This window comes from Bubalus kerabau, chromosome X (genome assembly GCF_029407905.1).
Source record: "Bubalus kerabau isolate K-KA32 ecotype Philippines breed swamp buffalo chromosome X, PCC_UOA_SB_1v2, whole genome shotgun sequence".
NCBI classification, from domain to species: domain Eukaryota; kingdom Metazoa; phylum Chordata; class Mammalia; order Artiodactyla; family Bovidae; genus Bubalus; species Bubalus kerabau.
In genome coordinates, this window is record NC_073647.1 from 9,245,932 (window position 1) to 9,272,930 (window position 26,999).

General features: G+C 43.2%; 1 protein-coding gene and 1 long non-coding RNA gene across 7 annotated transcripts in view; one reads left to right on the plus strand and one right to left on the minus strand.

Annotated features, from left to right (window-relative positions):
• Positions 1–26,999, plus strand: part of LOC129639765 (uncharacterized) — a 315,100-nt gene that overhangs the window by 107,964 nt on the left and 180,137 nt on the right. The gene's annotated exons all lie outside the window — the stretch shown is intronic.
• Positions 11,337–15,488, minus strand: LOC129639764 (cancer/testis antigen 47A-like). Its single transcript, XM_055565000.1, has 3 exons — positions 13,756–15,488; positions 12,759–12,900; positions 11,337–11,734 (listed from the first exon to the last, which is right to left on the minus strand). Exons 1-3 carry the CDS (start codon positions 14,420–14,422, stop codon positions 11,722–11,724), a joined length of 822 nt encoding a protein of 273 aa, XP_055420975.1. The 5' UTR covers positions 14,423–15,488; the 3' UTR covers positions 11,337–11,721.

Sequence of the window (26,999 nt, forward strand, 5' to 3'; positions counted from 1 at the left end):
TTCTCCATAGTGGCTGTACTAGTTTGCATTCCCACCAACAGTGTAAGAGGGTTCCCTTTTCTCCACACCCTCTCCAGCATTTATTGCTTGTAGACTTTTGGATCGCAGCCATTCTGACTGGCGTGAAATGGTACCTCATAGTGGTTTTGATTTGCATTTCTCTGATAATGAGTGATGTTGAGCATCTTTTCATGTGTTTGTTAGGCATCTGTATGTCTTCTTTGGAGAAATGTCTATTTAGTTCTTTGGCCCATTTTTTGATTGGGTCATTTATTTTTCTTGAATTGAGCTGTAGAAGTTGCTTGTATAGTTTTGAGATTAGTTGTTTGTCAGTTGCTTCTCTTGCTATTATTTTCTCCCATTCTGGAGGCTGTCTTTTCACCTTGCTTATAGTTTCCTTTGTTGTGCAGAAGCTTTTAGTTTAAATAGGTCCCATTTGTTTGTTTTTGCTTTTATTTCCAATATTCTGAGAGGTGGGTCATAGAGGATCCTGCTGTGATGTATGTCGGAGAGTGTTTTGCCTATGTTCTCCTCTAAGAGTTTTATAGTTTCTGGTCTTACATTTAGATCTTTAGTCCATTTTGAGTTTATTTTTGTGTATGGTGTTAGAAAGTGCTCTAGTTTCATTCTTTTACAAGTGGTTGACCAGTTTTCCCAGCACCACCTGTTAAATAGATTCTCTTTAATCCATTGTATATTCTTGCCTCCTTTGTCAAAGATAAGGTGTCCATAGGTGCGTGGATTTATCTCTGGGCTTTCTGTTTTCTTCCATTGATCTATATTTCTGTCTTTGTGCCAGTACCATACTGTCTTGATGACTGTGGCTTTGTAGTAGAGCCTGAAGTCAGGCAGGTTGATTCCTCCAGTTCCATTCTTCTTTCTCAAGATAGCTTTGGCTATTCGGGGTTTTTTGTATTTCCATACAAATTGTGAAATTATTTGTTCTAGCTCTGTGAAGAATACCACTGGTAGCTTGATAGGGATTGCATTGAATCTATAGATTGCTTTGGGTAGTATACTCATTTTCACTATATTGATTCTTCCAATCCATGAACATGGTATATTTCTCCATCTGTTAGTGTCCTCTTTGATTTCTTTCACCAGTGTTTTATAGTTTTCTATATATAGGTCTTCAGTTTCTTTAGGTAGATATATTCCTAAGTATTTTATTCTTTCCGTTGCAATGGTGAATGGAATTGTTTCCTTAATTTCTCTTTCTGTTTTCTCATTATTAGTGTATAGGAACGCAAGAGATTTCTGTGTGTTGATTTTATGTCCTGCAACTTTACTATAATCATTGATTAGTTCTAGTAATTTTCTGGTGGAGTCTTTAGAGTTTTCTATGTAGAGGATCATGTCATCTGCAAACAGTGAGCGTTGTACTTCTTCTTTTCCAATTTGGATTCCTTTTATTTCTTTTTCTGCTCTGATTGCTGTGGCCAAAACTTCCAAAACTATGTTGAATAGTAATGGTGAAAGTGGGCACCCTTGTCTTGTTCCTGACTTTAGAGGAAATGCTTTCAATGTTTCACCATTGAGGATAATGTTTGCTGTGGGTTTGTCATATATAGCTTTGATTATGTTGAGGTATGTTCCTTCTATTCCTGCTTTCTGGAGAGTTTTTTTAATCATAAATGGATGTTGAATTTTGTCAAAGGCTTTCTCTGCATCTATTGAGATAATCATATGGTTTTTATTTTTCAATTTGTTAATGTGGTGTATTACATTGATTGATTTGTGGATATTGAAGAATCCTTGCATCCCTGGGATCAAGCCCGCTTGGTCATGGTGTATGATCTTTTTGATGTGTTGTTGGATTCTGATTGCTAGAATTTTGTTAAGGATTTTTGCATCTAGGTTCATCAGTGATATTGGCCTGTAGTTTTCTTTTTTGTGGCATCTTTGTCAGGTTTTGGTATTAGGGTGATGGTGGCCTCATAGAATGAGTTTGGAAGTTTACCTTCCTCTGCAATTTTCTGGAAGAGTTTGAGTAGGACAGGTGTTAGCTCTTCTCTAAATTTTTGGTAGAATTCAGCTGTGAAGCCGTCTGGACCTGGGCTTTTGTTTGCTGAAAGATTTTTGATTACAGCTTCAATTTCTGTGCTTGTGATGGGTCTGTTAAGATTTTCTATTTCTTCCTGGTCGAGTTTTGGAAATTTGTACTTTTCTAAGAATTTGTCCATTTCTTCCAAGTTGTCCATTTTATTGGCATATAATTGCTGGTAGTAGTCTCTTATGATCCTTTGTATTTCTGTGTTGTCTGTTGTGATCTTTCCATTTTCATTTCTAATTTTATTGATTTGATTTTTCTCCCTTTCTTTCTTGATGAGTCTGGCTAATGGTTTGTCAATTTTATTTATCCTTTCAAAAAACCAGCTTTTGGCTTTGCTGATTTTTGCTATGGTCTCTTTTGTTTCTTTTGCATTTATTTCTGCCCTAATTTTCAAGATTTCTTTCCTTCTACTAACTCTGGAGTTCTTCATTTCTTCCTTTTCTAGTTGCTTTAGGTGTAGGGTTAGGTTATTTGTTTGACTTTTTTCTTGTTTCTTGAGGTATGCCTGTATTGCTATGAACTTTCCCCTTAGGACTGCTTTTGCCGTGTCCCACAGGTTTTGGGTTGTTGTATTTTCATTTTCATTCGTTTCTATGCAAATTTTGATTTCTTCTGTGATTTGTTGGTTATTCAGCAGCGTGTTGTTCAGCCTCCATATGTTGGGATTTTTAATAGTTGTTCTTCTGTACTTGAGATCTAATGTTACTGCCTTGTGGTCAGAAAAGATGCTTGGAATGATTTCAATTTTTTTGAATTTACCAAGGCTAGATTTATGGCCCAGGATGTGATCTATCCTGGAGAAGGTTCCATGTGCGCTTGAGGGAAAAGGTGAAATTCATTGTTTTGGGATGAAGTGTCCTATAGATATCAATTAGGTCTAACTGGTCTAGTGTATCGTTTAAAGTTTGTGTTTCCTTGTTAATTTTCTGTTTAGTTGATCTATCCATAGGTGTGAGTGGGGTATTAAAGTCTCCCACTATTATTGTGTTATTGTTAATTTCTCCTTTCATACTTGTTAGCATTTGCCTAACTATTGCGGTGCTCCCGTGTTGGGTGCATATATATTTATAATTGTTATATCTTCTTCTTGGATTGATCCTTTGATCATTATGTAGTGACCGTCTTTGTCTCTCTTCACAGCCTTTGTTTTAAAGTCTATTTTGTCTGATATGAGTATTGCTACTCCTGCTTTCTTTTGGTCCCCATTTGCATGGAAGCTCTTTCTCCAGCCCTTCACTTTCAGCCTGTATGTGTCCCCTGTTTTGAGGTGGGTCTCTTGTAGACAGCATATGTAGGGGTCTTGTTTTTGTATCCATTCAGCCAGTCTTTGTCTTTTGGTTAGGGCATTCAATCCATTTACGTTTAAGGTAATTATTGATAAGTATGATCCCGTTGCCATTTACTTTATTGTTTTGGGTTCGAATTTATACACCGTTTTTGTGTTTCCTGTCTAGAGAATATCCTTTAGTATTTGTTGGAGAGCTGGTTTGGTGGTGCTGAATTCTGTCAGCTTTTGCTTGTCTGTAAAGCTTTTGATTTCTCCTTCATATTTGAATGAGATCCTTGCTGGGTACAATAATCTGGGCTGTAGGTTATTTTCTTTCATCGCTTTAAGTATGTCTTGCCATTCCCTCCTGGCTTGGAGAGTTTCTATTGAAAGATCAGCTGTTAGCCTTATGGGAATTCCCTTGTGTGTTATTTGTTGTCTTTCCCTTGCTGCTTTTAATATTTGTTCTTTGTGTTTGATCTTTGCTAATTTGATTAATATGTGTCTTGGGGTGTTTCACCTTGGGTTTATCCTGTTTGGGACTCGCTGGGTTTCTTGGACTTGAGTCATTATGTCTTTCCCCATTTTAGGGAAGTTTTCAACTATTATCTCCTCAAGTATTTTCTGATGGTCTGTCTTTTTGTCGTCTTCTTCTGGGACCCCTATGATTCGAATGTTGTAGCATTTAACATTGTCCTGGAGGTCTCTGAGATTGTCTTCATTTCTTTTAATTCGTTTTTCTTTTTTCCTCTCTGATTCATTTATTTCTACCATTCTATCTTCTAATTCACTAATCCTATCTTCTGCCTCTGTTATTCTACTATTTGTTGCCTCCAGAGTGTTTTTGATTTCATTTATTGCATTATTCATTATATATTGACTCTTTTTTATTTCTTCTAGGTACTTGTTAAACCTTTCTTGCATCTTCTCAATCCTTGTCTCCAGGCTATTTATCTGTGATTCCATTTTGATTTCAAGATTTTGGATCAATTTCACTATCATTATTCGGAATTCTTTATCAGGTAGATTCCCTATCTCTTCCTCTTTGGTTTGGTTTGGTGGGCATTTATCCTGTTCCTTTACCTGCTGGGTATTCCTCTGTCTCTTCATCTTGTTTATATTGCTGAGTTTGGGGTGTCCTTTCTGTATTCTGGCAGTTTGTGGAGTTCTCTTTATTGTGGCATTTCCTCGCCGTGTGTGGGTTTGTACAGGTGGCTTGTCAAGGTTTCTTGGTTAGGGAAGCTTGTGTCGGTGTTCTGGTGGGTGGAGCTGTATTTCTTCTCTCTGGAGTGCAATGAAGTGTCCAGTAATGAGGTATGAGTTGTCTATGGTTTCGGGTTTACTTTGGGCAGCCTGTATCTTGGAGCTCAGGGCTGTGTTCCTGTGTTGCTGGAGAATTTGCTTGGTATGTCTTGCCCTGGAACTTGTTGGCCCTTGTGTGGTGCTTGGTTTCAGAGTAGGTATGGAGGTGTTTGATGAGCTTCTGTCTATTAATGTTCCCTGGAGTCAGGAGTTCCCTGGAGTTAGGGGTTGGACTTAAGCCTCCTGCTTCCAGTTATCGGTCTTATTTTTACAGTAGTTTCAAAACTTCTCCTTCTATACAGCCCCATTGATAAAACATCTACGTTAAAGATGAAAAGTGTCTCCACCGTGAAGGCCACCCAGAGAGGTTCACAGCGCTACATGGAGAAGAGAAGAGGGAGGAGGGAGTTAGAGCTGACCCGAATGAGATGAGGTGGAATCAATAGAGGAGAGAGCAGGCTAGCCAGTAATCACTTCCTTATGTGCACTCCACAACTGGACCGCTCAGAATATTCATGGAATTATACAGAGAAGAGAAGAAGGAGGAAGGAGACAGAGTTGGCCAGGAGGATAAAAGCGGGAATGAAAAGGAGGGAGACAGATCCAGCCAGTAATCAGTTCCCTAAGTGTTCTCCACCGTCTGGAACACACAGAAATTCACAGAGTTGCATAGAGAGGGGTTAGGGAGGAGACACAGGTGACCTGGTGGAGAAAAAGGAGAGTCCAAAGAGGGAGAGAGCAGTCAAGCCAGTAATCTCGCTCCCTAGTGAAAAATGGGTCCTGAAGATTGGGTTCTTAAAGGTACAAAATTGGTAACAAATACATAAAAGCAAAAATTAAAATTCTAGAGTAGAGTTTGGAATTTCAAAAATACAATGTTAAAAAAAAGAAGGAAAATAAAGAGAGTGGAAAAAAAACAAAGTCACAAAAATTATAAAGAAAATATAGGTACAAAATTGATAACAAATACCAAAAAGCATAAATTAAAAATCTAGAGTGGAGTTTGGAATTTCAGATATACAATGTTATATAAAAGAAGAAGAGAAAGAGAGAAAAAAAAGTCACAAAAATTATTTAAAAAATATATGTATATAGGTATAAAATTGATAACAAATACCAAAAAGCTAAAATTAAAAATCTAGAGTAGAGTTTGGAATTTCAAAAATACAATGTTAAAAGAAGAAAAAAAAAAAAAACAAGGTCACAAAAATTATAAAAAACATATATATGAAGTTTGCTTTTTAAAAAAAATAGGGTCTTTTTTTTTTTTTTGCAAAGTAATAGTAGGTTATAAAAGTGAAAATTAAAGTAATAATAGAGGACTTAAAATTCTTTTTAAAAATTAAAAAAGAAAGAACAATTGTAAAAATAGTAAAAATATATCTAGTACTTTCTCTGGTTTTGTTTTGGGTATTGTAGGGTCAGTTCATTTTCGGCTAGTTCCTTGGTCGACTTATATTTCTCAAGATCTATAGGCCCCTTCCTATGTATTCAGTTCTAACCACAGGGTTTTAATCTATTGCCTGTAGCTTCCAAGGCGGTTCCCTCTGTTATAGCTTCTTCTGTTTGCTGGTCTCTTCAGTGTCTGGTTTCCGCCCTGACACAAAGGGGACGGTGGTGGACACTTTTTTTTTTTTTTTTTTTTAGGCTCACTTGTTCAGTCGCGCTGGGGGAGGGAGGGACGCTGCAAACAAATAACACCGGCGTGTGCTCGCAGTGCCTCAGCCACACTGGGCCTGCCTCCACTCTCGGCACGTGTAGCCTCCCTGACCACACTGCTCAGGCTCTAGGTTGCTCCGCCAGGAACCATCCGTGGCCGGCCCTGGGCTGCTTAAACCTCCCAGGTCTAAGCCGCTCAGGTTCAGGCACTCGGGTAGTCCTCAGAGGCGCAGACTCAGTTGGGCCAGCGTTTTGTGCCCTTCCCAGGTCCGAGCAGCTCAGGTGATGAGGTGTTTGGCGAGCGCGATTGCTGCGACTTCTCACCTCCCCGCCGCTGGGTTATCTAGGTGTACAACCGGCGCACCTTCTCAGGCGGATGTTGACCGTCCAGACTCCCAAGAAGTTTTAGTTAGCAAAAAAGCCTGCTTACAGTTTTGTAGATAATGTCTCTCTGGGGCTGCGATTGCCCCCTTCCGGCCCTGGCTGCCTGTCACCAGAGGGGGACGGTCTGCAGCTGGCTATCTCTGTACAGTCCTTTGTTCCGTGTGCGGGCCTGGTGATGTCTTAGGTTAGGGCTGGCTTTTCGCGTGGTAGATATCCCACAGTCTGGTTTGCTAGACCAAATTATTTTGCTCAGATAGCACTCGGGGTATTCAGGCCAGATCCTTATTCTAAGTGATGCAGCCCGCGCCACGCCTCCCTGCCCAGCCCCGGCTTGCTAATGGCAGATGCAGGCGTCTGCACTGCTTCTCCACTGAGGGAGTTACGGTAGGGCTCGTAATCTGTGGGTTTTAATTGTTTGTTTATTTTTCCTCCCTGTTATGTTGCCCTCTGTGCTTCCAAGGCTCGACACAGATTCGGTAGTGAGAAGGTTTCCTGGTGTTTGGAAACTTCTCTCTTTTTAAGACTCCCTTCCCGGGACGGAGCTCTGTCCCTCCCTCTTTTGTCTCTTTTTTTGTTTTATATATTTTTTCCTACCTCTTTTCGAAGACATGGGTTGCTTTTCTGGGTGCCTGATGTCCTCTGCCGGCATTCAGAAGTTGTTTTGTGGAATTTACATGGCGTTTAAATGTTCTTTTGATGAATTTGTGGGGGAGAAAGTGTTCTCCTCGTCCTACTCCTCCGCCATCTTAGCTCCTCCCCGCCCCAGTGCTCAGTTTCTTTATGGGCCAACTCTCACATCCATACATGACTATTGGAAGAACCATGGCTTGGACTATAGGGACCTTTGTCGGCAAAGTAATGTCTCTGCTTTTTAATATGCTGTCTAGGTTTGTCATAGCTTTTCTTCCAAGGAGCAAGCGTCTTTTAATATCATGGCTGCAGTCATCATCTGCAGTGATTTTGGAGCCCCCCCAAAATAAAGTTTCTCACTGTTGCCATTCTTTCCCTATCTATTTACCGTGAAGTGATGGGACTTGATGCCACGATCTTAGTTTTTTCAATGTTGAGTTTTAGGCCAGCTTTTTTAGGCTCCTGTTTCATTTTCATCAAGAGGCTCTTTATTAGAGAAATGAAAATCAAAACTATAATGAGATCTTGCCTCACACCAGTCAGAATGCCCATGATTAAAAAGTCTACAAACAATTAATGCTGGAGAGGGTGTGGAGAAAAGGGAACCCTCTTGCACTGTTGGTGGGAATGTAAATTGATACAGCCACTATGGAAGACGGTATAGAGATTCCTTAAAAAACCTAGCAATAAAACCACCATATGACCCAGCAATCCCACTCCTAGGCATATACCCTGAGGAAATAAAAATTGAAAAAGACACAGGTACCCCAATGTTCATTGTAGTACACTTTACAATAGCTAGAACATGGAAGCAATCTAGATGTGTCCATCGACAGATGAAGAAATAAAGGAGACATGGTACATATATACAATGGAATATTACTAAGCCATAAAAGGAATGCATTTAAGTCAGTTCTAAAGAGGCAGATGGACCTAGAGCCTATTATACACAGTGTAGTATGTCAGAAGGAGACAGATAAATATTGTATACTAACACATATATACGGAAACTAGAAAGATGGTACCAATGAATTTATTTGCAGGGCAGCAGTGGAGAGACAGACATAGAGAACAGACTCATGGACATGGGAGGGTGGGAGGAGAGAGTGAGATGTATGGAGAGAGTAATATGGAAACTTAATTACCATAAGTAAAATAGATAGCCACTGGCAATTTGCTGTATAACTTGGGGAACTCAAACAGGGGCTCTGTATCAACCTAAAGGGGTGGGATGGGGAGTAAGATGGGAGGGAGTTTCAAGAGGGAGGGGACAAAATTATACCTATGGCTGGTTTATCTTGATGTCTGACAGAAAACAACAGCATTCTGTAAAGCATTTATACTTCAATTAAAAAAATAAATAAACTAAAAAAACCATTTTCAGAAGCATGACGCCCAGTATGCTCAGGAATAGGTGTAACATGGAGTGAAAAGGGAAAGGGGTGATAGAGCAGATATTTAATCTGGCCTGTGTGAAACATTAGTCCTATTTGCAAGGTTCAAAAAAAGAGTTCAGTTGGGGATCCACATGTCTAAAAATATTTGAAATGTTCAAATCAAATGATAAACCATTAAATAAGTTGTATCTCCTTCCACGACAAATGTACCTTCCTAATGAGCTGAAAGGCCAGGTTGGGATTTAGTCTTCTCAGACTCCTCTAAGTTCAGCCCTGATGGCGTGGGAAGAGCTGTCCTCCTTCCCTTCCCCCGCCCATGCCCAGGCTCCTAGGCCAGGCCGCATCCCCTTCTGGGCCTACAACCCCTCCTTGGGCCTGGGAGCATCCACCCCAGCAGTGAGTGCAGTCAGCCCTCCCCAGGACAGGTCTAAGAGGAGCACACAGGCCCTGGAAGCAGGCTAGGGACTGTTCAGGGCTGCCAGGTACCTGGAGCATGGGTTAGCAGGGACACACCCCTTGTTCCCATGGGCTGGACTCCTGGCCCTGGCGGGAGGGGTGTGGCTAGAAGAGGACTAAAGTGGCCCTCTAGAGCATAGAGCTCAAGAAAGAGATATCTCTGCCTGGGCCAGGAAGCAATACTGTTTTAACAACCAGCACAGCAGATTATACTAACAAATCAGAACCAGGTTGAAGGGCCGCAAATTGTCCTAGTTGACCTGCCCTTTCAGTTGAAATCATGGTGACGGGGAATGCTTTGCCTTCTGTCTCACCATGTGGTTCTAGCCATAAGGAATAATATAACACATTTTAAAATGTCAACACTGGTGACCAGAAAAAAAAAAAGTTGTTGGGATCTTAAGTTTGCTTCACTTTAATTGACATTAAATACCTACGAAGAGGAAAATCCATTGCCTAGGGCTTTGGGAAAGAAAGATAAATAAAACCCTTAAGGTCCCAGCCATTTAAAGGTTGAGTGCAGGGGTTGGTTTTGATGGAATAGGTGGATGTAGTGTGTGTATTTGCATGTGCACACAGTTAGAATAGAAGACATGCCACCACAGAACATGACAGTATGTTATCAGTTACCTACAAGAAGGTCAGGAGCCGAGCCCGTAGGAACAAAGTATGCTCCAGCTAGACCATGTTTCAGATACCTAGGAAGCCTGAAGTAAATGCAGAAATGAGCCCGTCTAGTCTCAAACCCCCAGGCCCTTCCCCTTCTCTGATCCTCCACTCTGGTCATCTACAACTTTATCTTTTTATTACCTTAAACAGAGTTCAAAGATTAAGTCCATTTTCTCCCTTTTCATTTTATGTCATTTTATGACATACTTCCCATCTGCACAAAATTATAAAGACTACTATAAACACTATTTACCACCACTCAGTTTAAGAAATGTAAATTACAGACACAGCTGAAGCCCACTACGTATCCCTCCCCAATAGGATCACTGTCCTTGTCTTTCCCCATAGGTAACCACCATCCTAAATGTGGTTTATCTTTCCATTGCATGCCTTTCTGTATGCTTGCATACGCATACATCCTCACAGGCAACTCTGTATGTATCTACTATCCACTCCTGCTGAATGAAGGTTCTCTTAGACTTCGTATACCCGGTATCATGTCTGTGACTTTCTGGAACCAGCTCTGTTCCTGGATATTTTTCTGGTGCCATCCCCTATCCACAGCCTCTCTCTGTCTCAGCCCCTGTGAATCCTAGTTTCCTCGCCAGTCCAGCCCCGACCGTCCTGTTCAATTTACCTCCAGCAGCCCCAAGGCAGTGAACGAAGGCTGGTCACCAGAGGTGGGTCTCAACTTCTCCCCCTGTGGCTGTCAACCAGCGCTTCTCAAACCTTGGCTGCAGCAGAATCCCCTGGAGGGCTTGTTAAAACACACACTACTGGGCCCCACTCCCAGTTTCTGATTCACAGGTCTTGAGTGGGGCCTAAGAATTCGTGGGTGATGCTAATAATGCTATTTTAAGGACCAAACTTTGAGAACCAGTGCTCCAAATCAGCGTCTGGGCTCAGGCTCAGCAGCACCATCTGGCCTCCAGGCAAGCTGGGCCATCCCTCAGGTTTCCTTCAAAAGCACCCAGCAGGACTATGAAATACACATATAACACAAGTCCTGTGCAGTTTTAAATGTTCTAGTAGCCACATCTAAAAAGTAAAAAGAGGGCATCCCTGGTGGTCTAGTGGTTAAGAATCCACCTTGCAGTGCAGGGGACACAGGTTCAATCCCTGGTACAGGAAGATCCCACATGCTGAGGGGCAAGTAAGCCCATGTGCCGCAACTCTGAAGCCCGTCTGCCCTAGAGCTCATGCTCCACAAGAGAAGCCACCTCAGTGAGAACCTGTGCTCCGTAATTAGAGAAAGCTCACGTGTAGCAATAAATAAATTTTTAAAAAAGGAAAAAGAAACTGGAGAAAATAATTTTAATGTTATATTTAATACTAGATTATCTTTTCAATGTGTAATTAGTTATTAAAGAGACTTTACACCACTTTTTACATTTCTAGCACATTTCAACTCAGAGTAGCCACATTTTCAATGCTCAGTAGCCACACATGGCTAGTGACTAGTACAGTAAACAAGATCAGATCTAAAGCCTTGACCCCTATTTCTGTCTTTACAAAACTCTTTTACATACAAATTTTATTTTGGGCTGCAATAAAAGAACTTAAAACAGGCTTATCAAATGGTGGAATGTGATGATGCCTTCCAATGATGTAAAACGGCTTCTCATTTTTAAAGAGATTTAAATCAGGATTATTTATATACATAAATCTATCTACATTTCAGTTTACTACTTTAAAACTTAGTTTTAACTAGAACAAATGCTGTCAAATATATCTGGAAAAGATAAAACCCAATTAGATATTGGAATTTTTATAGATATTATTATTAGACAGTTGCTTTTTGGGGGATGGATTTGGGAAGGAAATCAATGTTAATAATCCCATGGGCTTCTGAAAAATCGAAAAATAGCAAACAATGGATCCTTTCTTCTTTCTCTGTCTTCTTTCTAGTCTTCCAAACTGCAGGAAGAAATGAGAGAAAAGGAACGATTATACAGCATCAGTCAGCACCAGAAACTTTCTAAATCTAAGACAACAGTCAGCCTCATGTATATCTGCTGCATCTGAGGGTTGTATCTCAACAAGGAGAGAAGAAAAACACATTTTCCTCTTGTAAAATTCACCCTGGACACTGGGTGCATGTACAACCCGATGGCTTCAATCATGTGATCCTACCAACCTTGTCTCCCTCTTGCCCACAACCATAAATGCTTTTTTTCCCCCCTTCCTTTGAGAGGCTAGTCTGGGACTAAAATCACTCTTTCTACCTTAAAAGCCTGTGCTCACTCCACAGATGATACTCCCTTACCCTCCCAGACCCTCGGTTTCCATATCTACCGTATGAGAAAGAGGCTGTTATTATGAAACACATCACTATGCAAACGAGGGAGAAAATGTTAATCATTAAAAGACAGTACATATACCTTCACTACCAACTCAGTGATAAACAACAGTCATCCTATGACTGTTCCTTTTGACTGTCACATAAAATACAGAAATCTATAACCGAGCAAATATTTAAGTATTAATCACTAAATGTGGTCCTTCTTGAAATTCTGAGCTTTTTGCTATTCGTAAGTAGTTACGTTCTAAAAGGTGTCTTCTCTTAGTGCAGGAGACTGCACTTCTGTGGTCAAGACATGAAGGCCAAACTAGTGCACAGCCCAGTTGCTGCTGCTTTTCGTCACTGTTTTCTCAAGAAATACTGGTCTTACGTACTGACACATTTACAACTTGTTGGTAGTCTTAGAGATAGAGGACCAAAGACCTCATAAGAACAAATGAGAAGCCATGAAGTGTATTTCACTTCATGCTCTTTATATTACTGGCTGCAGAACTGTTCTATAAACATTAGGTAAATTTGAGTTGTTGAACTAATTTCAAACAAACATTTTCTTAATTTACTCCAAGAATTAAAAAGCAAAAACAAAATTGGTAAATGCCTGGGAATAGCTGGGTTATTTTCAAAGCTATACACAGATACCTGGGCTTTCTGGGCCAGTCCTTTGCTGGGTCCAGATCCTTTTCTGGTTCTTCTTGTTTCCTCTTATACTTCTTTTCTTTCCCCTCACTTTTGCTGCCCTGCGCCTCTTCTTTGGAGTTCTCATCCTGGCATTCAGCTGTTTCTTTAGAGAGGAATAATAGACTTTGGGACCAGACATTCACAGAAAAAACAAATCCCAACTGATAAGGAATGGCAGGATGTCCAGTACTCTACCCTTAGGAGAAGCAGGAGGACAGAAGCAACTAAGAAAAGAGTAACTGGGGGCCTTCCTTCTGGCAGATGCAACACTTCCATGGCCCTCACTTTGCTGCTGCTTGATCATTTTCACAATGACATTATTTCTTCTTTTCTAGTAAATCTGTCACCCTGTGCTACTGATGACTTGTGGTCCAGGATCAGAGTCCTCTGGGTCTGATGCATTCTGGAAGTTTTGGCCAGAACTTTCTCGCCAAAATATGCTTCACCTCAATAACAAATTCTATGCGGAAGCTCCTGAGTTCCTCAATCCCCTGAATACTTCATTTTGACCAAGTGCTCCTGTATGAGTTCATAATGTTTTGGGATAAACTCTCCAAGAATCTTGACATTCTTAAAAGCTATGAACCAAATATGAGGTCTGCCATTTGCTTGTTCTCTTCCATGTCCTCTCAAGCTCCCTCTCGAACACCTGCTTCCACTGACCTTCACGTGTGGGCTCATAACTGGCACTGATCATCTCAGACCTCTTACCGGGGTTGGTAGAGGGCAGCTTATTTTCCCCCCAAACCAAAGAAATTGTTATGGAGTTGGGCTTCTACTGGGCCCCTCTGGCCTTTGATTCAAGGAGGCCCTGACTCCCGGCCTCCCCTTCTGAGGTACCCAGCCCTCCCCGCCGTCTGAGCCTGCCCCCTCCTCGGGATCCCTGGTCCCCAGACCCGGCCTGCAGCTGCCAGTGTTTCTGTCCCTCCCAACTCCCCCCCACCCCTCGAATGCTCACTCTCAGGGGTGGCCGGCTCCTGTGGCATCTCCGACAAGCTGTGCTCCTCAGACTCCTTGGTGGCCGTCTCCCATAAAGAGGCCTCCTCGGCCTCCTCCGCCGCCTCCTGGGCTTCCTCTGCCTGTTCCGCCTCCTGAGCCAGGGCTTCCTGCGCCGGTCCCCCCACTGGCCCCTCCCCCGGTCCATCTGAGTGCACCTGGACCTCAGAGAACCGAGCCACAGTGGCTGAGCCGAGGTTGGACAAGCGCGGCCGGGTCTGGTGCCGGACCGACCCGTGGTCGTCCTCTGGCGGGACTAGGATGTGGTTTTTGTACATACGGTTCAGAATCGGGTACCTCTGACTCAGGACCGTTAAGCGGTAGCGGGTCATGGAGAAGTGTCGCGAGTCCACCATGAGGTTCACGCCCTGCGCCTGCACCTCTTCCTCCCCCTCCTCGGCCGTCTCGATGTCCGAGTCTTCCTCAGAGTTCCCACCCTCCAGGGCCGCCTCCCTCGGGCCTCCTGAGGCCCCCACGACTCCACCCGCCTCAGCCTCAGGCATGGAGTCACCCCTGCGAGGCTCGGAGTTGTGGTCCACACTGTCGCGGGCTCCGGCCTGGGCCCCCGCCGCACCTGCAGGGCCTTCCTGCCCGCCAGGGGCCAGATCTCCATCCCCCGTGGTAGACATGGCAGCCGCCAGTTACCTCAGCCGGGCGGGGGACGATGGCAATGGCACAGGTGGTGGCACCGGAGGTGGCTGCCCTGAGAGGAGGCTGAGGGAAGTGAGATGGACCGAGGCAGTCACGGAAGGGACCGCAGAGGAGGCCCCACGACCGGGAGGGTAGGCGGCCAATGGCGGAAGCGTCCGACGGAAGTCGGGCCTCAGGCAGTGGAGCCAGGCCACAGTCGAGGGGCGGGGCCGGAACCGTTGACGGTGGCCTGTGACCCCTCGTCACGAGCTTTGGGCTCATTTGCTGACAAACAAGGATTGACGTGCTCTGTGTCCAATGAACGGCCAAGGCCCTTGGTTGTCAAATTGCTCACAATTGCCTACTTGTTCTTTGACGCGCTAGGGTTCTGAAATGTGTGGAGGTCTTCTAGGCTCGTGTCCTTTATGTAATTGTGCAGGAAAGTATTTATGAAGGCATCCTGGGCCATGTGAACTGAGAGAAATTTCCCACCTGGGAATTTCCACCTGGTAATGGCTCATGTGAATAGAGACAGGGTCATAAAAATGTTGTATATCTCAGATGTTAGCAGTACTAAAAACCTCCGCAGAAGAGAAAGAGAATTTGGACAATTTACCTTAGTTAAAAATAGTTGGAAAAGAGTAGACAAATTGAAATGAATGCAGTCAGAACTGAAGGTTGAGAAGTGTTGGAGAAGTTAGGAGCTAGAAGGTGTATAATGAACCCAGACAAATTCACTTAACGCTTTGAAGACTGAATAAAAAAAGAGAGGTTTCTTTAAAGGATCAGGTCATCTCCTAAGTGCTAAGCATGACAGACGTTAAAAGGGCCACCTTCCTAGGATGTTTCAGAGGCAACAGTCCCGGACTTTTTATTGATCTCAAGATCCACTTAGTCCAGACCCCAAGTGTAATTTTGAAAATTATACAGAAATTAACTGCTTTTACAGTCATTCTGTAAAAAAAGTTTTGTAGTACTACAAATGTTTTTTGAAAAAGACATAGCCAATTACATCTGGATGTTACATTTAGGAAAAATACTAATAAGTCTCATAATTGTAAAGAGGGGATTTTTTTTTCCCTTTCATTCAGTTCAGTTCCAACCGAATGTCAGTGTTTTTATTTTTCCTCTGTCTCACCTCGGGAATGGAGCATGGTGTTGCTGTAAACCATTGGTTTAAATTCGGAAGGCAATGTCAGTAATCTCTAATCCAAAATTCTCATTATAAAGACAGCAAAAAAGAGGCAGAATCCCAATCTGAGGTCTGAGTTGGTTTAACATTTGCCGCCCTAAGTGATCCTGAAACAGTTACTTATCATTTCTAGGCCTCAGTTTTATCATCTGTATAGGTGGTGTTCAATGAAAATATGTGTGAGGTAGATGGAAGAAGATGGAATTATATTTAGGATACTCAGCTTTTGTTGAAAATGTATTTTTAGTTTGATTTTGCCTTCTAAGTATGCAGTTTTTCTTTTTTATGTCGTAAAATCTAATAATATTTTCTTTTTTCTTGGTTTTAACATCATAAATGTGTACATCTTTTCTCATCCAGAAATGAATTTTATACTTTTTGGAGATCTTCAGAATGTTTACATTTCACTCCTTAATTTGGAATCAATAATGGCTCACAGTGTTAAGATTAAAATCTCAGTTGATTTTTAAACAGCTCACCTATAATACCATTTGTCATGCATGAATTCCCCTCTGTAAGGATGTGTGGGCTTCCGGGGTGGCGCTAGTGGTAAAGAACCTGCCTGCCAATGCAGGAGATGTAAGAGACCCGGATTTGATCCCTGGGTTGGGAAGATTCCGTGGAGGAGGGCATGGCACTCCCTTCCAGTAGTCTTGCCTGGAGAATTCTAAGCACAGAGGAACCTGGGGGGCTAAAGTCCATAGGGTCACACAGAGTCAGACACAACTGAAGCAACTTAGCATGCACACACATAAGGATGTGTGGCCAAGTCCCCTTTAGCATTTTCTATAAAGACAGAAGAGATGCAAGAGAAACACACATTCTCTTAGCGTTTCAGGGCTGGAAAGGCCTTTAGATATGGAATCTAAGACCATTCTTTTTAAAGTAATTAACCTCCAATTAAAATAAATAAATTTAATAAAATCTACACACAAACAAAAAAAATTTTAAAAATAAAAAAAATAATATTGGGAAACGAAGGTTTAGAGCTGCTAACTGGCATCCCCAAAGTCATGCCAGTTAGTAGAAGAGCCACGACTAGGACCAATCTCCTGATTTTTAATCTGGAATTGAAACATACTTCACACATCAGCTTTGGCCATCTTCTTTCCTATTGGACTTGTCTTAGAACAGTGTGCTAGAACATGAACATCAGACATGGTAACTCTTAGATCATATTGAAGGGAGACAAGACAGGACCAAAAAGAAGGTCATACATGACTAAACATCCCCCTCTCTTGGCTAAAATGAATGTCTACAACTTCTTGACCAATTACATCTTTATTCTGGGTCTAGTCTCCTCTCCCTAAAGGGAAGATTTACTCAAATACCAATCAGAGAATTGCCTCAGCTATGTAAAGACATCTAATCTAGAGCAAACCCCTGTTTCCTTGAAGGAAAAACTTCCGCAAAGAACTCATCCAAACCCCAGCCTCTGTAACAGGTTCTTTCTGCTACTTTGGAAGGCATCACATGGTTCCCCCATGATGTGTGTTCTCCCTTACTGCAATGAATAGTGAACTGAACTCACTCAACTACAGGCATGTTTCTGTGATCTTTGGCTGGAGGACACTGACGGTGTAAAACATTTCCATCTTTACACTGTAATGCATGAACTCACACAAGTGAGTCAAAAGGCATTGAAAGATTTTTCTCAGAAAAGGCTTCTCAGAGGAGGGAGGTGTTGGACCCAAAAGATGGGCAACAGGCCCGAACTAAGGACAATGAAGACAGGATGTTGGCTCTGTGTGGCCCTTGTTAAAATGGGCTTGTAAACCCCAGCGGGTCCCTGGCTGTAAAAAAGCCTGCGGCCTTCCCTGTGGCTCAGACAGTAAAGTGTCTGTCTGCAGTGTGGGAGACCCAGATTCGATCCCTGGGTTGGGAAGATCCCCTGGAGAAAGGAATGGCAACCCACTCCAGTACTCTTGCCTAGAAAATCCCATGGACAGAGGAGCCTAGTAGGCTACAGCCCATGGGGCTGCAAAGAGTCAGACATGACTTCACTTTCACTTTCATTTTCACTTCAGGAATAGGAAGGTCCGTCTAGTCAAAGCTATGGTTTTTCCAGTAGTCATATATAGATGTGAGAGTCGGACCATAAGGAAAGCTGAGCACCAAAGAATTGATGCTTTTGAACCTTGGGATTGGAGAAGACTCTTGAGAGTCCCTTGGACTGCAAGGAGATCAAACCAGTCAATCCTAAGGGAAATCAGTCCTGAATATTCATTGGAAGGACTGATGTTGAAGCTGAAACTCCAATACTTTGGCCACATGATGTGAAGAAATGACTCATTGGAAAAGACTGGGGAAGATGCTGGGAAAGGTTGAAGGCAGGAGAAGATGGGGATGACAGAGGATGAGATGGTTGGATGGCATCACCGACTCAATAGACATGAGTCTGAGTAAACTCCAGGATTTGGTGATGGACAGGGAAGCTTGGTGTGCTGCAGTCCATGGGGTCACAAAAAATCGGATATAAGTGAAAAACTGAACTGAACTGAGGGGTAGGAAGAGGAGCCAGATGTTGTTTCTGGCCAGAGGGCAGACCTGGGTGATGTGATGGAGGTCCTGGGGTGAGGAAGGTGCTTAATTAGGGCACTCCCATTTCCTAACCCATGCTGTGACAGGACTGCCTCCATTCTTCTTTAGCAGAGAAGCCCATACTCCCAGGTAGACGTGGTTTTTTTCCCCTATAAGAAGTTGCGACCCCATTGACTGTAGCCCACCAGGCTCCTCTGTCTATGGGATTTTCGAGGCGAGACTACTGGAGCGGGTTACCCTTCCTTTCTGCAGGGGATCTTCCCGACCCAGGGATCGAATCCGGGTCTCCTAATTTTTACCATCTGAGCCACCAGGGAAGTTGCCCCACCCATGAAACCAGAGTATTAATGCTTTCTTTGTTTCCTCCTATCTCTGTACATTCTTTTCTTCAGAACTTTTAACAAGACCATCACTATTCACTGTAGAGGACATAGCATGTTACCAAACAAAGCAAACAAAACAAGAGAAATCATACGAGTGTCTTTCCAGGTCAGGAACAACTAGTCTGTCCACTTGAAGCTACAGGACAAACACTCCAGCCCCTAGTCATTTAAGCATTCACTGAGCACATGTAAGCACCTACTATATACCTGGAATTATGTTCGGACTTGGGGACTCAGGTATCTAAGACCCATGGCTTGTTCTGGTTTACGATCTAAAGGGCTAGACAGACACTTGGGCAATGACGACTCACTCTGTCCAGTGCTGTGACAAGGATGAGCACAAGTGTTAAGGAAGCATGGGAGAGTGGATGATTAGCTATGGCCAGTAGATGGAGGGGGTGGGCTGGTGCCTGGGAAAGTGCTCAAGAGGGGGCATTTCAGGGGGTCCTGAAGCTAGGAGTTCAAGTGGCAGTAAAAAGGCAGGGGCAAGGAGGTTCCTGTAGGTAAAGGAAGCAGCATGGAGAGTGGCAGAGATGTGTTGGTGTGCAGCTAGCCAGGGAGCAAAATGGCAGGAGTGTAGAGCAGAGTGGCAGCTGGGCCTTTAAAGTAGATAGGGCCGTGAAGGCTCCAGTAAAGACTTTGCCCTTGGCCCTGAAAAGGAGGTTGGCCTCCAAAGCAAAACACCATTGAGATGATGGTAGAGCTAGCAGAAGAGTTTTGGTGCATTTAGGAATGAGTTGAGTCAAGCAAAGTTCTGCTGAGGCCCTCCAAGGTCTTTCTGGCAAGTTTTAGGATCCCACGCTTTTCTTCTTTATAAAAATAATACATATTCTTTGTACAACAGATTAATAAACCATTTAGACTAAAGAGGGAATCAAAAATTCACACATATCTTGCCCATACAAATGAAGAAGATAATAATAGAAATATAAGCAAAAGACAGGGGTAGATAAATCATAGATAAATACAAATGATTTTTAAACATATGGACTTATTATGCTCAAACAATTCAAATTAAAATTATATTGAGGTAATGATAATGATTAGCATTTATTAAGTACTTATAGGTTGGACACTATTTTAAACACATAGATTATGTTATTTACTCCTTGCAAGAGCGTTATGATGTGAGTACTGTTATTATCCATCTTTTGCAAATAAGGAAACCAAAACACAGAGATGTTTAGCAACATTCTCAAGGATACACAGCCAGTAAGGAACAGAGCCTGGATTGAGAAGATAAAAATCGCCCTTAATCTCACTATTTAGAAATGATCACTCTGCTATTTAGCAAATAGTTCAGTTTCATTTTTCTGAGTTGGGAAGACACTCTGATTGTTAATTCTTCTCTTTGATTAGAGAATCCCAGTCTCCAACCCTTAAATAATAGGAAGTTGGCTGTTGATTGCAAACAGATATTCTTGATCATGTCACGTTTTCTGTCCCTTTGTTGTTAAAAGCCGTGTGGCTTAGGGTAAACTTTCCCATGGTCCTTAGTTTCATCTTAACAAAGAGAATAATTACCACCCCACAGGGTTTTTGTGAATATTTAACATGATAACATACAATGAGCATTATCAGAATTAAGGGTTATTAGTGAGGTTTGTCTGGGTTTTTTCAACTTCTAAGCACGCCCTTTTTATTCAGAGGAAGCAGAATTTTAATTTGGTCCTCTTGTCCACACTCAATCAGTAATTCCCTGCCTCTGTACAGAAGAAATGCCCCCCCCTTTTATGTTCTTAGTAATTTTCATGGGAATCTTCCTCCCAAATGGTCCTATGGCTGCTTCCTCCTTGGAATTCAGATTAGTTTTTTTTTTTTAATTTTTTAAAATTTATTTATTTTACTTGAAGGCTAATTACTTTACAATATTGTATTGGTTTTGCCATACATTGACATGAATCCACCATGGGTGTGGAATTCAGGTTTTAGTCAAAGAACACTCACAGGGGATCATTGCTGACTACAAATTGTCACCCAGTGCCACCCTCAAACACTCTTATATTACCACCGTTTCTATTTCCTTCAGAGCTTTCAACTTTTCCCATTTAATACGTTTTATCTTTGTTTTTATTACTCCTGTCCTAACTCCCCAGCCTCCCCGCGCACCACCAAGAGTTAAGTGCCGCAAAGCAGAGCTTATTGTCTGTTTTCTTCTCTATGTCCCCCAAACACCTAGAATGATATCTGGAACGGAGTAAATACTCAGACATTTATTTATTTACTTTAAAGATTTATTTATGTATGCCTGCACTGGGTCTTCATTGCTGCACAGGTTTTTCTATAGTTGCAGCAAGCAGGGTCTAGTCTCTAGTTGCAGGGTGCAGGCTTCTCACTGTGGAGGCTTCTCTTGTTGTGGAGCATGGCTCTAGGCATGTGGGCTCAGTAATGGCTCCCGGACTCTAGAACACAGGTTTCCTGGACCAGTAATTGAACCCACATCCCCTGCATTGGCTAGCGGATTCTTTACCCCTGAGCCACCCAGGAGGCCCCTTAAACATTTGTTAAATGACTATAAACAACTTGCTTCCTCTATATTGGTTAATTGTACAAGTTACAAAGTCAAATGCTACTATGTGTAGGATCACATTTATGAAATTGGAGAGCCCCCAGTGGGTGAGATTAAAGTTGAGCCTTGAATGTTGGTAAAGTTTGGGTAATTTCTCTCTATACCAGTACATCTCATATTGCCGGAGGGATGGTAAAAAATCTGCCTGCAATGCTGGAGACCCAGGTTCAATCGCTGGCTTGGGAAGATCCCCTGGAGGAGGAAATAGCAACCCACTCCAGTCTTCTTGCTGGGAGAATGTCATGGACCGAGGAGCCTGGTGGGCTACAGTCCATGAGGTTGCAAAGAGTCAGACATGACTGAGTGACTAACACACACACATAAGTATCTTTAGATTGAGGGGGACAAGTTCATAGGAAAAAAAAAAGTCTTTCAATTTGGTCATTAAAATATATATAAGATGGCAGAGAATTGCATCAGTGTTAATGTTTGTTTGCTTTGTGGTTAGCTCATTCTAAATTTCAACTTATGGAGGTCAGAGAGTTTACACATTAAATTGCTGTGTCTTTACATAGTGTAAGTTAAAAATCCTCTAAAATTTTCTTCCCCTACTTTGCCACAGGGTCTGAAATTGCCTATCCTAGCATCATTTCATAGGCCCTTTCAGAGACAAGTACATTGTATGTTAACTTGGAATCACATCCTTCCTGAAAATACTATTATTTTTGTATCATTAGCCAGGTATTACATGAGGCAGGGTCTTGAGGAATTGGGACAGGAACCTTGAGAGCAGATGAGTAGAGGAACGAAGAAAAGATCTGGGGGCATGGGGTGCTCCCAGGGAAAGGAGGCCTATCTGGGGAGTGACAGTGACCCTGATTCTAGGTGCTGGGGGATGATGGTGGAATTGAGGAGGACAGCAGGGGCCACTGCTTGAGAGTTAACAGGATGTTGCTGAAAAAAGAGGTAAAGGATCTAGGGATGCAAGTCTTGTTCCACTTTCATAGCGTTGCCTCAGGTCAACTTGTCTCTGGAGGTATTTGGTACTTTAGGACAGAAAGGTGAAGAAGATTCTTTGAGGTTCCATACAGTGAGGGTCTTGAGATGGGATGTAGGGAGGCTGCTTGTGAAGTATGCTATTGTAGCACACCGGAGAAGCAGTCTGCTAATGCCATCCTGAATGGGTGTCTAAGTGACCTTAACTATTTGTAGAACGAGGCCTTCCCACCAAACTCCCTTTCTCTGATGAACTACCTTTCACCCACTTTCTTACCCCAATTCTAGAGATTAGGCACATTTAAAGGCACACATAAGACTATAGGTATGAGCACTAATAGAAACTTCCTTGGGTCCCAGGTAACCTCTTCTGAGTTTAAGAAATAAAACAGTAGAAACGGAGTTGGAGGTCTGCACATCCTTTCCTCAAATGGTAACTGGTGTCATGAGTTTGGTGTTTCATTCCCATGTACTTTGCCTACATTGTTGGGAAATGAAAGAGGTTGTTAAATATAAACTTATATCCCAGAGTACATAGCATTTTTGGCATGTTTTAAAACTTTATATCAATGGCGTCACTGGATCTATGTTCTTCTGTCATTAGTTTTGCCTTACACTTTTCTCTACTACCTCCAGGAAATCATTATCCTCAGAGGGGTGTGTGACTCAAGCTCCAAGGAGTTCTAGTCTCCTCTCCAGAGGAGCCCTTGGTGTCCTAGTCCCTTTACCCACCACACTTGGGAGCCAGTGACTTCAGGTTGGTCTTAGATGGAGGTGAGCCTCTTCCTCTGTTGTCTTAGCCAAAGTGCAGGGCTGGGCTCACTTGCACTAGTGACCTCCTGGACCATTACCCTGGGAGCCCCACTTTGAAAACCACTACTCTAGAGCAGGAGACAGAGAATGAGATGGTTGTGTGGCATCACTGACTCGATGGACATAAGTTTGAGCAAGCTCTGGGAGTTGGTGATGGACAAGGAGGCCTGGCGTGCTGCAGTTCACGGCGTTGCAAAGAGTCAGACCCGACTGAGCGACTGAACTGACTGACTGACTCTAGAGCAGGCATCCCCAACCTCTGGGATCTAGTGCCTCATGATCTGAGGTGGAGCTGATGTAATAACAATAGAAATAAAGTGCACAATGAATGTAATGCACCTGAATCATCCCCAAACCATCCCCCTCCTCCCTGGTCCGTGCAAAAATTGTCTCCCTTGAAACTTATCTCTGGTGCCAAAAACGTGGGGGACCACAGCTCTAGAGCATCTTTTGCCCCTTGATATTTTAGCCTTCTTTCAACGAAATAATCTGATACAAGTTTACCAAAAGGTGAACAGGTAGCATTCCTAGAAGGTAGAGTGCTACAAAACTGCTCTGCTAAGTATAAAATGAAGACAAGTCTTGATTAACACCCCAGCGATGAATCACTTGTCTCTAAATTTCTTTTGATTTAAACATCTGTGCAAAGATCCTCAAATAAGCTGACCGTTATTGAAGGTGGCTTTACTGGAACCCTTAACCATGCACATGGTTCGGTTAAAACTGCATTGTGTACTAGTGAGTACAAGAGACTTCATTTCTACTGCACAATGATGAAGGCACAAGTCAAGTAAGCTAACTTGAAAACTTCTTCAATTGGTTTCTCAGGAAGGCTTTCTAAACCTCTCTTAGTTTGCAGTAAGGATTCTGATATTCTACAGCTGTAGCTGTATCCCTATGACAAAAGTACTTCACGAGAACCAAACTATGGATGTTCAAGGATGCAGTAAATTATGTATCTGGCAGAAAAGTGGAGACCATTAAAATTCTAAGCAGAAAGCACTGGTTTTAAAACCTTTTAAAAGCTGCTTATTAGCTACCTAGAAACTTTTTTAAAAGAAGGTATAAGCAGTGCAGCGTATGTTTAAGCTATTCTCTAATGATATTTAATGCCCTTGGCTCACTGCAGCTTGCATTCAACAAAGTCGTGTTTATTTTAGGGTTCTTCTTCCTCTTCTGGTTAATCATTTTCTTCCTCTTGCTTTCCTCCTTCTCTCTTGATTCTTCGCCTGTGTCATCATCATCATTCTGTGTGTCTTGTCCTGTTGAGTAAAATACTGATCTTGTACACTCATGAAAGAAGAACTGCAATTGATCTTCAGGAATTTTACCTGTACAAACCCCACTTAATATTGTAAATTTAGGAATTTCCAGAGTACAAAAGTAGCTGAAGTATGAGTCCTTGAAAGTTGTTTTGTACCCTATTCCAGGAGTTCCATTTCCTTTGCTATCCTGTTCCTTAATGCATTCTGAGTGACATTCTTCTTCCAATGTATTTAGCACCCAATGCAGCCTATAACTTGTGGTCCGTGAGAACAGAAGGATCAAAATCATCCAGGTATGACTTTATTAGATATGTTTCAGTCAACACCTCATTTGAGAAATAGTCACTGGATTCAGAGAAGTTCAACTGTGAAATTCGTAGGCTCTCCAGCATCTGAGAAGTTGCGGACAAGTATTTCAGGTGCTCTAAAATAGGCTCATGGGCTTTCTGAATCATATTTCTGAGCAATTCTGCATTCTTCAAAACTTTCATGCCAAGATAAAGAATTCTTTCAGGGTGGCTTTTACCGTCAGACGTTTCCTCAAGTTTTCTTTTTTGATTTCCTCAACAACTGCCTCCGCAGTACCTGGTTTCCATTTATTTTCGTCATCTGTAAGCTCATTAGATGATTTTGTATCTCTTATCATACAGGTTGATAGAGGCATACTTTCTCTCAGTATCATGAATCACTTTATGGTGTTTAGATTTTGTTTTTGCCTGTTCTAACTGGAATTTTCTTTAGGCATTAAGTTGCTTAACGATATTAATCAAGTCCTGAAAACAGCTTACACATGCTACAAGTGAAGCAGCACATCTTTCTTGGGAAGCCTGAGGAATTTGCCTCCCCTCAACAGTTTTTTCTTCTTTCCTGTTCTCAACAGCATGGTGCCCCTCAATTGTGGCACATTGCAGTCTCCATGCCACCGACTCTGTGACAGAAAACAGTCTCCTGCACACAGCTTAAGGGTCTTTTGCTTTCCCACCTCAGGGCCTTTATGTTTCGCCGGTGAACGACAGGGCCAAGTGGCTCAAGTGTCCTCTATCATCTCATTAAGATACACAGGCAGGAGGGTGTGGGTGGGGAAAGATGGTGGGCAGCCCAAGGCACCGTAGTCTGTCTTTCTGGCCCCTTGAGGTGGGATCCCTCCACTGACTTTCAAGAGCTGCCTCCCCCTAATTAAAGTAAATGTTAAAAGTCTTCAACCCTCCCTTGGACACGACTGCCGTCTTCCCCTCCTCCCCTTTCATCCTTCACAGCACAGGCTCTGGTTGGGCCAGTAGAGCTGGTTTTATGTCACTTTCATCCAACATAATACCTGCTCAATAGCTCTGGCTGGGAAGTAGGGGCAGAGGTGAGAGCCAACAGCGAAGGTGGCCTCAGTGGTGCTGCTGTGGTGAGGGGGCTGCTGGGCTAGGTTGGGTGTGGGGCCAGGGGGCTGCTGGGGTGAGCGGGCTGCAGGGCCAGGGGGCTGCTGGGCCAGGTGGGTGTGGGGCCAGGGGGCTGCTGGGGTGAGGGGGCTGCGGGGCCAGGGGACTGCTGGCGTGAGGAGGCTGCGGGGCTGGGGCCTGCTACAGAGGGTGCTGGGCTTTGGCCTAGGTGATAGCCGCCCCTGCTGGGTGACCAGGATTTGGCAAGGATGGCCGAGGAACAGAGCCCCTTCCCGGGATGGAAAGTCTGGTGGCCTCAACACAGGGCAGGACCTCACTGTCAGGCCAGGACCTCACTGTCAGGCTAGGAGATTCCCTCCGTGTCACCTGGCCTTGAGCTGGCATTGAAATCTGACCAAGGCCAGGGCACGTTGAACCGGGTGCAGCCAGGCTCAGGGAAGGTTGGCCCCTGCAGTTCCCTCCAGCACATTTGGTCCTGGGGGCCTCTAAGCCTAAGAGAATTTGATGCAAAAAGGTGATTGGCAGGCCATCTCTTCCTTGTTCCTCTTCCTGCCCCCCGTCCACTTTGCTTGTTTTGAAGAGGGGCTTATTGGTCCTCACTCTAAGCAGACCCCAGGAAGAGCGACTGGTTTAGGAGTACCAGCATGCCATATGCAAGTGAATTCAGACAGGGAGCTTATACTCTTGCCTGGAAAATCCCATGGATGGAGGAGCATGGTAGGCTGCAGTCCATGGGGTCGCTAAGAGTCGGACACGACTGAGCGACTTCACTTTCACTTTTCACTTTCATGCATTGGAGAAGGAAATGGCAACCCACTCCACTATTCTTGCCTGGAGAATCCCAGGGAGGGCGGAGCCTGGTGGGCTGCCGTCTATGGGGTCGCACAGAGTTGGACACGACTGAAGTGACTTAGCAGGTGTAAATTACCAAGGGGGAGGGGGGAGGGGCATTTATTCCCACTGTTACAAACTGCAATTAAACTTTTCCTTTGTATACCACTCTTTGGTCCTAGGTTAAGAGTAGTGTGATTTTGTGCCAAATGGCCTGGAGATCAATGCTCAGACATTCCCGAAAATGTCTAGAAGGGCCCTTAGACATCCTGGAATCCAGCGGTTTTCCAAACTTCGGTGCACATAGGAAGCACCTAGAGGGCTGGTGGGACCAACAGATTGCTGGGCCCATCCCAGTGGTGAGGATTCTGGATCTGGGGAGACCTGAGAGTTTGCATTGCCAAGGACTTCTCATGTGAGGTTCACGCTGCTGGTCTGGCCACTGCACTTCATTCCAACGTCTTCATTTCATAGATGGATCAGCTGAGACAGAACCCCAGCTGGGTTCCAGAATTGGCATTAACGCTTACCAGGTGTTGACTTTGCAATCTGATTTAGCTGTTCTGAGCCTGCGTTTTCTCATCCACAAAATTAGGTAAGAGCCTCGGTCATTCCTACCCTGGGTTCAGTCTGCAGGTGGCTGCTATTGGGCAGTTAC